Genomic DNA, 17954 nt, shown 5'->3' with positions numbered 1-17954 from the left:
ATTTATATGTTATACATGATGAAATTGAGTCACCAAAAGGCTGAATAATTTGTGCATATAATATAAGAAGTTAGGAGCAAAACGGAGATTGGAACCTGAAACTGTCTCAGTTTCAGTTTGTTACTTAATGTACACTGATTCCATATCACACAAAAATCAGTGATATATAAAGCTAGTAATTGTCCATAAATTGAATACTTGTGGTAGTTTCTAATATGTAGCTTTGTAAGTTAGTAACTAAAATTAGCTTACTTTTTCTTTTTTAAACCCCTGCCTTTCTAGATATTTGTGTTGGGAAAAGATGATGAAACAGATTATTTTTATCCATCTTAAATTATTTTCTAGATACTTAGCAACTTGGAAGATATTTTAAGACTTAGGTTATTTCAATAGTTAGACTAGGTGCTTCTTGGATTCTAGGTGACCCCTAGCACTTTTCCTTGCAGAATAAGGTGAAAGAATGTGTAATATAAACCCTTGCTGACCTTGCTTTCATGTCAGTGTTTTCTTCCCTTATTGTGATAAGCTATCAAGTCAAGAGTCAGTAGATACCATTTAGATCTTTATGGGTTCTGGATATTATAGTTTTTATAGGTAGTCTGGATATAGAGTTTTCGTAACGGGTAAGGAAGAGTGACATATAGAATCTATAGCTCGTAAGTTTTTACCTCAAATTCTTTTAAAATGTGAGTGGTATATAAACAGCCATACTGCTTATGCCCAGTGCTTTTCTTCCCCATGCCAGGAATTTCCTTAGGAGTCATGTATGATCATATGTCAGTGATAGCAATAGAATGTTGTTTTTAAAACTATGTCTCATCATGCTCCTTACCAACCCATTGAAAAGTTTTCTTCAGATGGATTGATTAATAATTAAATTAAATAAAGATGTGGGCGCCCAGATGTGGGGATTGTCGACATTGTGGTGATACAGTGATACAGGTGACTTAGTGAATAATTCTGTGGTGTTCTTACTTGGTTTTAGAATGTATTTTAAAAATAATATTTGAGGGACGCCTGGGTGGCAGTCGGTTAGGCGTCGGACTCTTGGTTTTGGCTCAGGTTGTGGTCTCAGGGTGGTGAGATCGAGCCCAGTGGCCGGCTCTGCGCTTAGCATGGAGTCTACTTAAGACCGTCTCTCCCTCTCCCTCTTCCCCCCCCCAAATAAATAAATAAGTCTTAAAAAATAAAATAAATGAAAATAATATTTGAATATGTATATGTGATATATAAAGGAAATTCTTCATTTTATAATTGTTTATAAAATGATGCAAAGGAGAAAATACTTAAATATGTCATGTCTTTGCCTAATAGTTTTTTTTTTTTTTTTAAGATTTTATTTATTATTTGACAGAGACACAACGAGAGAGGGAACACAAGCAAGGGGAGTGGGAGAGGGAGAAGCAGGCTTCCCGCTGAGCAGGGAGCCCGATGCAGGGTTGGATCCCAGGACCCTGGGATCATGGCCTGAGCCGAAGGCAGACGCTTAACGACTAAGCCACCCAGGCGCCCCCTAATAGTTGTTTTTGTGTCAATTTTTATGTTGAGATTAATAGAGGACTCTAGTTATTTTGATAGACCAACTTTTTTAAAGATTTTATTTATCTATCTATCTATCTATCTATTTATTTATTTATTTGAGAGAGTGCACAAGGGGAGAGAGCAGAGGGAGAGAATCTGAAACAGACTCCACAATGATCGTGGAGCTGGGAGCCCTGTGTTGGGCTCCATCCCATGGCCCTAGGTCATGACCTGAGCCCAAACCGAGAGTTGTGGACGCTTAACCCACTGAGCCACCCAGGTGCCCCATTGATAGACCAACTTTTAAAAGTTTATTTTGATTACATTTGAAGTAAAAAATACATTGACGGGCGCCTGCGTGGCTCAGTTGGTTAAGCAACTGCCTTCGGCTCAGGTCATGATCCTGGAGTCCCGGGATCGAGTCCCACATCGGGCTCCCTGCTGAGCAGGGAGTCTGCTTCTCCCTCTGACCCTCTTCTCTCTTGTCCTATCTCTCATTCTCTCTCTCTCAAATAAATAAATAAAATCTTAAAAAAAAAATACATTGACAAATAAAATCTTAAAAAAAAAAAACATACGTTGACAAAAGTTGACCAGGCATTATAAACAACTAAAAAGCTGAGTCAACTGTTTTCTGGACAAGATTGAAATAACTTCTGTAAGAGTATTTTTCTTTGCATTTCAGCTTCTTTTTAAGTCGTGACATCCTAAAGAGGTTGCGTTTTATGGTGACATTTTCAAAGTATCCTTTAGTTCTTTAAGCAGTCTCAGGAAAGAGGTGCTCTTAACAAAAGATATTTACTAGCATTTTAGAGATTCATGTCTTCATAGAATCTAAACATCAAAATAACATTCTTAAACATCTAAAAATGAGCTGTTTCATAGGAAAAAGTCTTAGCAGCTTGGGGATAGGCAAAGATTTCTTAGGATGCAGAAATCACTAGTCATAAAAGAGGAAAATTGATGAACGGGATTTCATCAAAATCAGAGCCTTTTGCTCTTCAACAGACACTGTCAAGAAAATGAAATGGTAAGCCACAGCTGGGAGAAAAGATTCTGACAAAGGACTTGCATCTAGAATTTATTTAAAAACAAAAACAAAACCAATAAGAAGAAAGCCCATTTAAAAAAGTGGGGAAAAACTGAACAGCTATTTCCCAAAAGAATATATATACAAATGGCCAGCAAGCACATGAAAAAATATTCATCATCATCAGTCATCAAGAAATGCAGTTTAAAATCATTTCTGTCACTATAGATTCTTGAACATAATGTGTCATGATCGAAATCAGATTACTGGTTCCTGTGACAGTATGGAGAAGGTGATTGCACAAGGGAACTCTCTGGGGAGATAGAAATGTTCTGTATCTTGATTGGGGTAGAGATTACACAGATGTAAAGATTTATCATATCACATTCAGTAGAATAGCTAATTTTAAAGACTTTCAGTAGCAAAAGTGGACAATGATATGGAATAACTGGAGCTCTCCTGCATTGCTGGTAAAAGTAAATGCTACATATTTGCTTGGGCCACAAATGTGGGAAAACAATTGGACAGTTTCTTATAAATTAAAAATTCACCTACCTTTTAACTTAGCAATTCCACTCTTCTAGTTACCTATCTAAAAATATTGAAAACATATGTTCAGAAAAAGCCTTGTATAAAAATGTTTATAGCAGCTTTATTTTTAATAGCCCAAACTGGAAACAACTCACATGACTACTAGGAGAATAGATTGTGGAATATTCATGAATGGAATATTCAGCAATTAAAGCAAATGAACTACTTATATACACAACAAAATGGAAAAATCTCATAGTTGTTAAACTGAGTGAAGAAGCTAGGCACAAGAGTACATACTATTTAGTTCCATTTATATGAAATTCTTAGATCTATATAATACTGCAGAGGAGTATAAGGGAACTTTATGGGGAGATAGAAATGTTACTATATCTTGATTGGGATGGAAGCAACACAGGTTTATAAATTTATCAAATCATTAACCACTGTATTTCATTTTTTTAGAAGATTTTATTTATTTCAGAGAGAGAGCACACATGTGCGTGAGCAACGGGAGAGGCAAAGGGAGAGGGGGAGAGAGAATCTTAAGCAGGCTCCACACCCAGCTCATGAGCCCCATGCAGGGCTGATCTCACGACCCAGAGATCATGACCTGAGCAGAAACCAAGTGACTGAGCCATCCAGGCACCCCGATCATTTAAATTAGATTTTATTACATGTAATTTATACCTTAATAAAGTTGATTTTTTAAAAACCCTGTTTTTTTAAAAAAAAAACCCATTTTAGTTTCTTAAAATTACTTTAAAATAATGCTTTACATAACATTACCCATTTGTGTTATATATTATTGTGATTAATATAGCTATACATATTTCTGAGATGATGATGGGTGTGCATGACATTATCCTGAACTCTCATTTGTGTCCACTTTAGGTGAACAAGACCCCAGGCAATAACTGGGTCTTCTGTCCTTAGGACTCTTAAAAAGCTGTTCAGAGCTTAACCTGGCAATTGAGGTCCTCTCAGAGTTCAGCTTGGTTTGTACAGGATTTAGTTGTAATTTAGCATAGAGAATAATTTTGGAGCTTTTGAAACTTCCCTATGGTGTTTTAGTCTGTAATTTGTTTTATTGAAAATACTATATGAGGACACTGTCAGATTTAAATTTAATGAACTTTCCTCTTTTCTCTCTAGCCCATTTTTCAGTGAAGAATTTTACTTTGAGATTCCAAGAACTTTCCAGTATTTGTCTTTCTATGTTTATGATAAGAATGTTTTACAAAGAGATCTTCGTATAGGTATGTACTATTCATAATTATCTTTAATCACAGCATTAGTGTTTATATTCATTCTTTCACTAAGTATAAAGTGTTGAAAACAACAGAATAACAGAATAATACATGCTCAACATTTCTAATCCTTTTCTTTAGTCTTCAAGTTCATTTGTGAGTCTCATTTTTAATTTGTATGCTCAGCTTTGGTAACACTTTGGAAGGATCTTGACTGATTTCCCCCCCGCCCCCAGTCATGGTGTCATATGTTTCCAAAATACCTGATGGGGCATTTTCCATAGTATTCATTATACTTGTTCATCAGTTTGTTGTTTAATATTGAGACTCTCTAGTTGAATATGATATTTATGAAGATAGAGATTGTCGCTCCAGAGTGCCTTACATTTAGTAGATATTTGGTAAGTATTTGCTGAATGGTTCAAAGAATGTTTTTATACAAAGATCACAGTGTTTGATCCCCCAAAGAACATACATTTTTCAAGTTTTTCACTAGAAGTAATAATTTGCTTTAATCTAGACATGTGTTTTTCTTTCTGGCTGTGTTGGTGACCATTAACTCTGTTTCTTAAATAATTGTCTAAGGCTGGGGTGTGATCTATGGGCATGGAGTAGAACAAAGCTAAATGGACACACATGTGTCATCGTGGTCTTTGCTCCAGTGTCTATATTTTAATAACAGGTAGAGGTCTACCATTTACATGTATTATCCTCTCACTTTTTAGTATCATGAATTTTGTCATCCCTTTCTCTCTTTTCTGATTTGAGAAGTCTTCCACAGTTTAAATGATTAAGCTTTATTTGACTTTGTCCTCTTAACTACCACCTAATTTGTTTCCTCCGCTTTTGCTCCTGAACTCCTTAACAAGTGGTTTGTATCCTTCTGCTTACTGCTTCTTTTTTTTTTAAATCTTTGTAATCTTGTTTCTACATTTTTCTGACAAACCTTTTTTGAAGTTTGTCAGAATCATTTTAGAGGAAATCAAATAGCCTTTCAATAAACAGTATATATATTTAATTATAAAACTATTACATGTTCTTAGTGACTAGTAGTGACTGTGAACAGGAATAACTACAGTTAATAATTTGTGTATTTCTTCCCATTCTTTATGCATTTGTATTATTACATTGCGCTATTCAGTTTTTTCCTTTTTTTCATCTAATGATCCTTTTCCCCTGTCATAAAGTATTTTCCAAAAATATTTGTTAAATAATATCCTTTGTAAAGAAATGTATTATTTGAGCTACTTCTTTGTTGGTGAACAATTATATTTTCAGATTTTTGGTGCTCTTAATGGTGTTGCTATGAACATCCTTCTTGCATAAACTGTTGCTTGTCTCTTTTTCTTAGAATAAATTCCTAGAAGTGAAAATACTGAATTAAAGGGTATCAATATTTTTAAAATTTCTTCTCTCTCTGTTTTTTACATTGGCCCCCAGAAATACTTTATTAATTTAAATTCCCCCAAACATGGCATGGGCATAATCATTTCACCATGCCCTGGTTATTCTTGGATATTAGCATTGAAAAAATTTTTTCCCAATTTGACAGGTGAAAAATAATATTTTTTTAACTGTATTTTTCTGATTATCAGTGAATTTGAGGAATTTTTCATGTGTTTATGTCTTTTACATTTTTCTTCTATGAACTAGTTTTTCATTCTTACGCCTATTTTTCATTTGGATGGATTTCGTTGTTCTTATGCATACTTATTTGTTAAATATGTTAACTTTTGTCAGCTGTATACTTAACAAATACTTTTTTCTTTGTCACAAAAGGCATTTTTGGAGTGCTGAATCTTTATCTGCCTCTGTCATATTTGACTCGTTTGATTGCTTATTCAACTTGTTGAAAGCCAAGGAAAATACAATTTAATGACTTTGTATTTTCCTAGTTGTCTTTCTTCTTCTGACTTCTTTATTTATATGCGGACTCTTCTCTTTCTAGAAAACCCTCAATTATGAATCACTCCTGAGGCCCCATCCTCAATTCAATTAAACAGCCATTTACAGACACTTCTGTGTGGCATATAAAGGATGGGAATACTAAGATGAGTAAGACTCATGTTATTCCCAGGCTATCAAAGAGGCACACTTATACTCTAATTTGTTATAATTGGATCTTTGCTGGAGGTCTGAACAGAGTACTTGGGAGAACAGGTAATCTTGTTTGGTGGAGGATTAACAGACTACTTAGGAAAAAGAAGAAATTTCCAGGTAATAGGGATTAGCAGAATTAGAGGATAAAAAATAAATCATGATTCTGGTGTATCTGTTGGAATATATAAATTACTTAGGAAGAGGGCAGTAGAAATGAAGCAGGGACTATAAATTGGGGCCAATTTGTGATGGACCCTGAAGGCTGTGCTAAGGATTTTGGACTTTATCCTAAGACAGTAGTGCTGAGCCTTTTAAGAATGAGAAACCTTTTTTTTTTTTTTAAAGATTTTATTTATTTATTTGACAGACAGAGACACAGTGAGAGAGGGAACACAAGCAGGGGGAGTGGGAGAGGGAGAAGCAGGCTTCCCGCAGAGCAGGGAGCCCGATGTGGGGCTCGATCCCAGGACCCGAGCCGAAGGCAGGCGCTTAACGACTGAGCCACCCAGGCGCCCCAAGAATGAGAAACCTTTTAAAAATTACATGTAACTATATATACATGAATACTTTCGTGGTTTAACAACTTTCTGTGGCAGACAGTGGTACTTCAAAGTCCAAACTCAGTGTCTATAGATTACATATGTAAAATGTATATGTATGTAATTATATGTAACTGTATATATTCTTTTAAAGTATATATACACACACTTTACATATGTAATCTATAGTTTATGGTTTAGAGAGATTAGAGTCAGGGAGGCTATTATCAGATGAGATGCAAAGGGCAATAGCGGTGGGAATGCGGATGAGGGAATGTACTTCACTGGAGGAGCTGCAGGTAGGATTTGAGGACTTTAAGGGGATAAAGGGATGTGAGAAAGGAAAGGGTTAAAAAGAATCTTGTTTCTATGGCTGTCATTAACAGATAAAGAACACTGCAGGACCATTCAGTTTTGAGTGGGGGATGGGAAGAGGAGAGGATGACTTTGATTTCAAACAAGTTAAACTTGTATTACCTGGGGAACATCTTGGTGGACTGGTGGCTGGTTGGCTGTTGGAAGTACAGATCTGAGGCTGAGAGAAGAGCTGGAGAGGTGAATTTGAGAGTCATTAGCATTAAGTGATACTTCATGCCTCTGCTGGAATGAATGAAGTTGTCCTGGGAGCAGATAAGGAAAATGCCAGGAAAATGAGGCTTCAGTGGAAGATTGATAAAAGTTTATCAGGAGGGTAGGAAGAGAGGAGAGATTCATATCTCAGAAGGCCAGGGGATCTTTTAATGTCAACAACTAGAGAGAGGTAGAGCAGGATAAGGATTGAATAAAGCTCTTGGTGATTATGAGTGATCCTTGAGAGTGTGTCTCTGATTATCATGTCTTCTTAAGAAAATGTTTTGTAATTTTCATTGTTTGCACATAGTTATAATCATCATACAGTATTTATTGAAAAGGCCTTTTGTTGAGGTTTATTGTTATGATTTCCAAAAGTTCCCTTGTGCTTTGCTTTTTGTTTTTAAAGCAAGTCAATTGTACTTTAAGCAAAAAAAAGTAAGAATCAGTTCTTTTTCTTTTAAGATTGTATTTATTACTTGAGAGAGAGAGAGAGAGAGAGCACACAAGCGGGGAGGTGGGGGGAAGGGGCAGAGGCAGAGAGAGAAGCAGACTCCCTGCTGACCTGAGCTGAAGGCAGACGCTTAACTGACTGAGCCACACAGGTGCCTCTAAGTAAAAATCCGTTTTTTGTGGAGTGGTATCAGAAAGGCATAATTTGGTATGAGAACTTTTGTTTGCAAATAAGCTTATTTTTTTTTAAAAGATTTTATTTATTTATTTGACAGAGAGATAGCACAAGTAGGGGGAGCTGCAGGCAGAGGGAGAGGGAGAAGCAGGCTCTGTCCACAGAGCAGGGAGCCTGATGTGGGGCTCGATCCCAGGACCCTGGGATCATGACCTGAGCCGAAGGCAGACACTTAACCAACTGAGCCACCCAGGCGCCCCGCAAATAAATTTATTTTTATTAAGAGAGAAAATTTCAACATTTAGTAGCAGTTTTTTTTTTTTCCTTTTACATATGGGAAACTCAAACTCAATTTGTACGTACCCTTTAAAGTTGAAAAATGGTTTTCATTTATGAATTTTGATGTTTTTGTAGTTTAACATTTTCTTTTGTCATTAACTCAAAGTTGGGTTGTTTTTTTTTAAAAAATTTGAGCTATTGAAAATTGGGTTCAGTCAATTATTTTGTAACTCTTAGTTGCCAAGTTATAGATTAAACAGTGCCATAGCATTTTCTAGAAATGAAATTTGAACTAGAGTTGAGAGAACCATCTTTCAAACTTAAGAAGATCTGAGAATGTATACTGGTCAAATACAGTTTTAAGAGCTTGTTTGTTTTTTATTTTTAATTGTATAAGTAATATATGAATTTTTTTCTTTTTGTAGGAGGATTTTAAATTGTGGTATTACAGATAATCCTAATTAATTTTGACTACTGACTCCCTCCCCTTCCTAGAAGTAACAACTGTTATCAATATTGGGCATAATATTTTATATTAGGCATTTTCATATGCCAGGTAGTTAGTGAAAAAACTCGATTATGGATCATTTAAAAACTTGAGACGTAGGAACTATGCAATAAAAAGATAGGAAGTTGCAAAATTAAGGTTTTAAAAATCTTTTACTGTATGATATATTGTTATAAGGTATAGTGTCTTCTCTTAAAAGGAAAGAAAAAGAGAAGAGAAAAACTTTATGTAGGAATGTATTTCCATTTCCAGTGAGAATCATAATACGAAAATTAAAACATATATTTTATCTTCTTTTTTTTTTGAAGATTTTACTTATTTTACAGAGAGAGAGAGAGTTAGCCAGAGCAGAAACACAAGCACTGTAGTCTGCCTTCCCATATTTTTTTCCTGTTCTTACATCCTAGAGATTTCCTTTTTCCAAGCCGAAAAAAATGTGGATTCTCCCCAGGGCAGGAGACTTAACTAGGTGTAATTTTTAAAACATTTTTATTTATTTATTTGAGAGAGAGCATACAAGCAGGGGGAGAGGCAGGCAGAGGGAGAGGGAGAAGCAGGTTCCCCGCTGAGCAGGGAGCCCAATGCAGGGCTCCATCCCAGGATCCTGGGATCCTGACCTGAGCCGAAGGCAGATGCTTAATGACTGAGCCACCCAGGTGCCCCTATATTTTATCTTATGTGTATTTTCTAGGTATTTTAGTTTGAGAGAGACACGCTCTCTCAAACAACTAAACTGTGGTTATCTTAGTAGACTTTGGCAACTTTTTTTCTTTTCCCTCAGTTCATTACAGTATAAAAGAATTTCACTGGGATGTCAGAGACCTGAATTCCATTCATGACTATCATTTACTAGCTGTGTGACCTTAAACGCATAACTTTACCTTCTTAGGCCTGGCTTATCTATAAAATAAGGCTGAGCTTAAGTAAGATTCCTTAAGGTCTTTTCCAACTCTTCGATTTGTCATTTCTGCTGGCATTTAGCTCTGAAGTCAAACCTACCGTTTAAAAATTGCCTAAGACTACACTTCTATATCCGTTTGCATAGGGTCTGTATCAGTTATCTATTGCTACATAACAAACCATTCCAGTACTTGGTGGCTTAATACATCAACCATATATTTGGCCATGATCCTGAGGGTTGTCAATTTGGGCTGAGCTCAACTGGGTGGTTCTTCTGCTGGTCTCACCTGGGGTCGCTGATGTGCAGTTATCTGGGAAATTGACTGGACTGAATGGACTGACTATCTGATGGCTGGTGCTGGCTATTATCTGGGTCTTCCTTTCCACATGATATTGGGGTTTTAAGAGGCTAAACCCTACTGCACAGTTGTTTATTAATTAAGATTCTACTTGCATCACATTTGCTGATGTCCCATTTGGCAAAAGCAGGTGACATGGTCAAACCCAGAGTCTGGTGGATGGGACCACACAATGGCATAGATCAAGGAAGTATGATTTATTGTAGACCATTGATACACTGGACTGCTACCACAGAGAACAAAAGGTATCTACCTAAACTCTATGTACTAAGGCAGCATCAAAGTTTTGCTGTTGACTGAACTGCTGTTGTTGACTATCTGCCAGAATTTATTCAGTGTTCTGGTTCTTTTTCATCCTGAATAGGCAGTCACAGTTGTCACTGCTTTTATCTGCTCTTTCAGCCATTTCTACTAGTGTCCATGTAGGAACAGGACTGTCAAGATTTGCCAATTGGTGATCTGTATCAGGATGAAATTTCCAAGAATAGGTTGTGTCTAAAAATGGGACCCAAATATAACACAGTTTTTATAGATGGCAAGAAAATGCTGCTTAGAAGTGGTGCTGGAAAGCTGAGAATACTTTTTTTTTTTTTACTTAGAGACCAATAGAGATGGTTTCTGTGCCCACAGTTCCTTCATTTCTTATGGTGTTTCCTCTCCTTGTCTTATTTTAAGGAACTAATACAGCATCTGGTATGTGTATGTGTATGTATTTATGTTTGGTCTAAGCTCTTTCTGTCTGTGAGTTTGTCAGGACAGTGGGGAAATGAAATAGTACCTTTAAATTGTTGGGTAGTTTGTTCCTGGGAGGTTTTGTTGCTGTTGTTGTGTTTTGTTTTTTGTTTTTGTTTTGTTTTGTTTTGTTTTGAGGTGGTTGATTTCATGACGACTAAGGTAATGAGTTAAGTTTGTTCAAAATAGTAAACACTAAACTATGTTTTGAACCATTAGAGTCACAAAATTTATGCAGCTGATCAGAGAAGGGTTTCCCTTTGAGAAGACAAGAACCATTCAACTCTTTCATGATAGTGAGTACCATGGATGCATGAGATAGGAAATAGGAGGAAGAAGGTACTTGGCTTCTGGGAATTTTTACCTATGAACTAAGAGAGGATTCTCTTTTGGGAAAGGCACCTATGACAGAGAAGATGTATATCCAGTGATCTGAGTTGTGAGTCATAAATGGATTAGGTAGATTCCTACTCTAGTTTTCAGAAGCATTGCTGGTAAAATATACTTTGGTTAGGGGAGCCTGGAAATTACATCAGCATTTAAAGCACAGGGCCATTGTGACTATTTGTTGAAAGAATAAATGAATCAAACCAGTAAACTTCCAAATAAACTTTTTAAAAAACTCTGTTTTTAAGTTGGGGGCTTGCTTTGGTGATACTTGTAAATATCAACATACATATTCATAAATTATGTATAAATCTAAAAATCCTGGAAATTGTAGAATGGGAGTCTTAACCAGGAATCTACCAGCGAGTTTCTGGATGGTGAGTAAACTCTTTTAAGATTATATGCCAGATAATATCTGTGCATTTTTCTGGGGAGAGAACACAAACGATGCATAGATACCAAGATTCTTAAAGGTGGAAATGAGTTGTTCTTGAAATGTAAGACCTTCAGCTATGGGATATATAGATCTATTTCTGAATGTACATGTGTGCATATATATATATATCAAACTGTTACACATTGCCTTAATGTTTATACCTGGAGTGGAATCAATGGTAAATGGAACCACTTGAAAGAATTATGATAATCATGATCCTTTGTGACATGCAATATTTAATACTTCGGCATAATTCTATATCCTAAGCCATTCCTGGTATTGTATTGATTTGCCAGGGATTTGATAAAATCTATAGGTAAAACATATCAAGAAATTTGTATGATTTGGGCGCCTGGGTGGCTCAGTTGGTTAAGCGACTGCCTTCGGCTCAGGTCATGATCCTGGAGTCCCTGGATCGAGTCCCGCATCGGGCTCCCTGCTCAGCGGGGAGTCTGCTTCTCCCTCTGACCCTCTTCCCTCTCATATTCTCTCTCATTCTCTCTCTCAAATAAATAAATAAAATCTTTAAAAAAAAAAAAAAAAAAGAAATTTGTATGATTTGACTCTTAGCCTGAACTTCTTCAACAGTATAAAGAATATTTGGGTGTTACAGTTAGTACCTAAATCCTGTACTTGACTTTTAGTCTATGTATTTGGTACTGGAAGAATTTCTGTTTTCCCATCATTTTGTATCTTAAGTTTAACCAAACAAAGGCTGAAATATATTATTTTCCTGGTGCCGTTTCTTAACAAAATTTGAATGAATTATGAATTCCATATACTCACAAGAAGATTTTGACCTTTACATTAGATTTCATCCAGTATATTTTAAAGAAAGTTGGAAGGATTTGTGCTTAATTGTGAGGACCAGTTTATTAATTTTAAAATTTTACATGTTTCAAGCTTTATGTGTTACTGGATATAACTGATGAATTTTCAGTAGTTCTCTTTTGGGTTATATATTAATACAGTTGCCCTTCTAAAGAAAATATTTGTAGCTGTGTATTTTAATATTTTCCTTAAAATTACACATATGTAGATAATGTTTGTAGTTTGAGTTCCAGTTCATGAAAAGGAAGATAAGCTTATCAAAATTTTAATATGGTTAAATTTTTTTAACAATTTTTTATTGAGGTGTAATTTACATGCCATAAAACTCACTATTTTAACATACAATGCATACATTGTATATATTCACAGATTGTGCAACCATCACCACTGCCTAATTCCAAATAAAATTTTAAAGGTTTTTCTGGGTTTGTTTTCTTGTTCTGTCTTTCCTTTCCACTTGATACACAAAAAATTGGTATATCTTGACAAATTTTTTACTGTTTCCTTAAAGTTTTCAAATGTGGAACTAAAAGACCAAGATAGGTCAGAAGAGAAAGGGCATGAAGTATAATTAGGACCCTTAAAGTAAAAATTCTTATTTGATAAAAGAAAGCAAACTTTGTCTTCAGTATATATCTTTTGTTAAAGCTTTTGTGTTGACTCTTGGAATAAATTGCCAGTCATATGCAAAACTGTGTCTGCTTCTTAAAACTTGAATTGAGGAAGGAAATGCTTTGTACCAACATGGCAAATACTATATTATAATAAGAACATTTCTGTTTCTTCCTCTCATACAACTTTGTTCATTGTACTGTATCTTTCTCTGAGAGGTAGAAACTCTTTAGGGAACTGCCCTGAGTGTGTGTGTGTGTGTGTGTGTATGCATTGAAGCAGCATAAGCGGTGTTTATAATGTTTTGATAAAAGCAGATTTTAAAATTGTTGTTTTAATCTCCCAGATTTTCAAGTCAGTTTTCAATATTGTTAGTGATGTATGATATTGTTTTTTTTAATAGGATTTTATGAACTCTTACTAAATGGAGATGGGTCTGCCTAGATAGAACATATGGTTTATTCATAGTTTTAACCTCTTGGGAGGATTAGTTTGCACTATCATTGTACATTGCTTTTTACATGGTGGAATGTATTCTGGGTGAAAACGTGAATCTGAATAAGTACTGAAAAATGCAGTTGCATATAATTACAGCTGAGTTTTTATCTAATCATCTGATTCAAAATGACCCAGAAAAGGGTCTGCCAAGGGGCAGGGGGAAATGAGGCACTTTTCATTCTTTAGAATACAGAAAAAAACCCTAAAAAAAAAAAAAAGAAAAAAAGAAAACACCTTGACCAAAAATCTGTCACAGAATTTTGAGACCCAATAAAACAAAAGTTTAATGAGGAAAAAAAAATACTTTATAAAAATGGATTTTTTAGTATCAATAGGTACAAATTAATTTAAAATATTTTCTGTAAGGTATTATACATTACAGTGCTAATGATGATACGAAATGTTTCCCTTATATTGTTTTTTTTCCTATAGGAAAAGTAGCCATCAAAAAAGAAGATCTGTGTAACCACAGTGGCAAAGAAACCTGGTTTTCACTACAACCTGTCGATTCCAATTCGGAGGTTCAGGTAAATATTAAGGCTTAGATGATGTGAGAGACTGTCAGCATAGAGAAAGCGAGTGGAAAACAAACTGTACTTGTTTCTGTAGACAGTGCTTATCATACATTACTTTAAATTTTGGGACCAAATATTATAGAGCTTTAGGTAAAATATAGCTGCAAAGAAATGCCTTGCCACATGAATTCAAGAATAATGCACGTTGTGGGTGTGTGTCTGAGTTTGGGGAGGTTATATTAGGGGGATATTTCCTGCTTTATTAGTTCTTTTGTTTGAGTCACAGTGGCAAATTATTAATTTTTTTTTAAGATGGGAAAATTTTTTTTTTTTTTAAGATTTTATTTATTTATTCATGAGAGATAGAGAGGCAGAGGCAGAGGGAGAAGCAGGCTCCCCGCGGAGCAGGGAGCCCGATGCGGGACTCGATCCCAGGACCCTGGGATCATGACCTGAGCTGAAGGCAGACGCTTAACCGACTGAGCCACCCAGGCGTCCCAAGATGGGAAAATTTTTTAAGAGAAAGGTTATGTTTTATTAATTCTGACTTTGAGGAGAATCCTTGAAGTCTGTGATTTCATTTCTTCTGACCAGGATGCTCTGTTTACTCTCTTAATAAACTAGTCTTGGGAAAATGTTATTCATTCAAACCATGCCTGAGCCCACCTTGAAGAGCCTTTTCATTCCCACACCCACCCTCTTCCTGTTGTTCACCTTTCTTTTTATTTGAAAGGGTGTCATTACTCTTTTTAAAGCTCTTCTTTCCTCTTGCCAAAATAAGAGGTCTTACAGATCTATATGTGAGTAAAGATGTATGTTTAGCCCCAAGTAGCTTAGCTTTCTATTTGTTTTTGAAAAGTCTGAGTTGCTCTTAGAAATTGTTATTTCCATCTAAAGGGAATCCTTTTTTTGTAACTCTTTATTTATAAAATATGGTAAGGATTGTGAAACCATTGTGAAACCCGAGGACATACTGCAAGCAGAATTCTTCCTTTCTCAAAGAAGTTATAATTTGCCACTGTGACTCAAACAGAAGTTTAAGACAAGAAAAAAGTGCTGCATATACACCCACAGATATTTGCAAATAAAGTGCCTGTGTCTCTGTTTCCTCATAACCTCTGAAGCGTTCTCTTTGATTAAATTCTCAAAAACTTAAGTATTTGTATATAAAACCCCTTCTTAAGTACAAAATAATTGAAATTTTTCCTATTTTATTCACTCGACCTCATTTCCACTTGGCAATAACTGTTGTTCAGATCCCACTTAGCCACTATCGTGTGTGACCCAGGTGAGAGGCAGTGTGACGAAATGGAAAAGCTTTTACACGAGAAGTCAGAAAATTTAGGTGCTAATTTTCATATGTGGTTACTTCACTGACCTTGAATTTTATTTCTATAAAATGGGCATAAAAGTTGCCATGTTGACTCATAGGATTGCGAGAATTAAGTGAAATGTCTTTTTTTTTTTTTTTTTTTAAGATTTTATTTATTTATTTGACAGAGAAAGACACAGTGAGAGAGGGAACACAAGCAGGGGGAGTGGGAGAGGAAGAAGCAGGCTTCCCGCCGAGCAGGGAGCCTGATGCGGGGCTCCATCCCAGGACCCTGGGATCATGACCTGAAGGCAGACACTTAACGACTGAGCCACCCAGGCGCCCCTAAGTGAAATGTTTTTAACAGTGTTGTGAAAGCTGTCAGTTGCTACACAAATGTAAAATACCTGTCTACCGGCAGTCACTCTGTGGTCCTTTCCATTTCCATGATATAACTTTACCAAAAGGCAGATAGGAAAGAAAGTATGGTTTCCTTTTTAATTATTTTAACAAAAAGCAAGATAAGAAAAGGCTTTGAGAATTTAGTGTAAAATGAAATTTGAGGATTATTTTAAGATGTAGTTTATTGAAGTTCCAATAAAAATATAAATATAAATATTAACTTGCTAAAGGATTCAAGGCCCCCAACTCTCAAAAAGTAGAAATCTCTCTAGAATACTCTGTGTAATTGTTGGAGATGGTATTAAAGATTAGTATTGGATAACAAGCTTTTATTTTGTGGTATATGTAAAACTCATCTCTGAAACATAAAAATTCTGGAAATAACAATTATTAGAGATAATGTCAGCATTTTTTACTTGTTATAAGTGATTTTCATGACCATGAGTTATTAACCTTTATAGGTCTTTTGCTTAAATGATACTTAATTAGACCTAATTCTTTAAAATACATTTTAGGAGGAAAAGTGCTTTAGTGGGTGGGAGGGATACAGAACCCCTTTCAGGTTAATATAGTACTACTGGAAATGTTGTTTGGCCCCAGAACTAATCTAGGAATACTAAATTAACTCTGTGAGCCTAGAAAAGATAGAAGAAGAAGCCCATGATTCATACATATTTTGTTAATAAATTTGTTCACTTGCATAAAGTTTATAAAATTTTACAAAAATATTATGGAAATAATAGCAATTGATGGAGCCATAGGAGAAAGCTATGAGAAGGATTGAATTCAGTAGGAATTCCACCTAATAATTACTATTAGTGGTTAAACAGTATGTACCAAGCACAGTATTACGTACTTAATATATATTTTTTCATTTATTCTTCAGAAAAGCATTATGAGGTGTAGGAAGCGTTACCCACATTTTACAAATATAGAAAATGGATTCAGAGAGGTTAAATGACATCTCCAAAATCAGAACTATTAGGTGATGGAGCCCTGGTTCCAATAGAGATCTAGTCTGATTCTAAAATTCGTAACCATGGTGCTTTACTGCTTTTTAGTCTTCGTAGTTTTGGTCACGAAAAGGCTTCAACAGATTATTAGACAGGGACATGTGAGTATAAGGAACAGAAGCCTACTCAGATTAGCTCAAAGAAAAAGGGAGGGGCATTTGAAAGTTCCTAGGGAACTTCTTGGAGTATAATTACAGGGACTTCAGTATGGCCAATGAGAGCTGGAAGTTGTCAGGCATTTACTGAGGAGCTGTCTCTAAAGTGGAGGTCGGGTTCTTACAATAATAAACTAGATACAGTTCACAGAGTCAAAATCGTTTTTGAAAAGTTTTTAATTTCTCATAAAGTATACTAAAATATTGGGTGGTTTGTTTCTACTTGATCACTACATTAAATAGTTGACTTACATTTGGGACCATGGCAAATAAAAAAATATACATTGTGTTTTTAAACTGTGGACTTACACTCAGTACAGCCGTAGATACTGCAAGGGGCACTTGGGAACCGAGATCCACTGATTTCATTTCTTCCCACTCGTACGCTCACTGTGCTCATTGAGTATAAGTGCTCACTGTTTAAATAGTGTTTTTTCTTTCCCTCTTATTTTGTAACTGAATAGTTAATATTTTCTGTCTTGCTCTCTCATTTTAATACTATTCACTTTGCAAAATGAAAGGAAAAAAACCACTAATGATGAGATTCCCTTGTATTCTTTTTGTACGTCTGATGAGATTACATGTTTCTCACTTCTGCTTCTCTTTAATCTCTTGTTAATGGCTAAAAAAATGCCCACATCAGCCTTTGAGTTTACATGACCATACCACCCCTCACTTTCTGAGATCTGAGTTAGTTCTCTGCCGCAATTTAGAGAATTTGGCCCAACTAGGGCCAGATGTCTACTGCATACTAGTTGGTATGACTGAGGGGATAAAGTCACTGTAGAACAGGCCGTTTTGGGGCTTTGGGTAGGCATGATCCCTAAGAAAGGGGTTTAGGTAGAG

General features: G+C 35.6%; 1 protein-coding gene across 3 annotated transcripts in view; it reads left to right on the top strand.

The window, feature by feature from the left end:
- Window positions 1-17954, top strand: part of RASA2 (RAS p21 protein activator 2) — a 124050-nt gene that overhangs the window by 24101 nt on the left and 81995 nt on the right. For all 3 annotated transcript variants that reach the window (XM_021678866.2, XM_044920356.1, XM_021678865.2), the window contains exons 3-4: window positions 4238-4341; window positions 14144-14238. In XM_021678866.2, coding sequence (XP_021534541.1) covers window positions 4238-4341; window positions 14144-14238 — 199 coding nt within the window. The remainder of the gene's footprint in view (window positions 1-4237; window positions 4342-14143; window positions 14239-17954) is intronic.

Source organism: Neomonachus schauinslandi, chromosome 1 (genome assembly GCF_002201575.2).
Source record: "Neomonachus schauinslandi chromosome 1, ASM220157v2, whole genome shotgun sequence".
NCBI lineage: Eukaryota > Metazoa > Chordata > Mammalia > Carnivora > Phocidae > Neomonachus > Neomonachus schauinslandi.
This window is presented reverse-complemented; position numbering and strand designations above follow the sequence as displayed.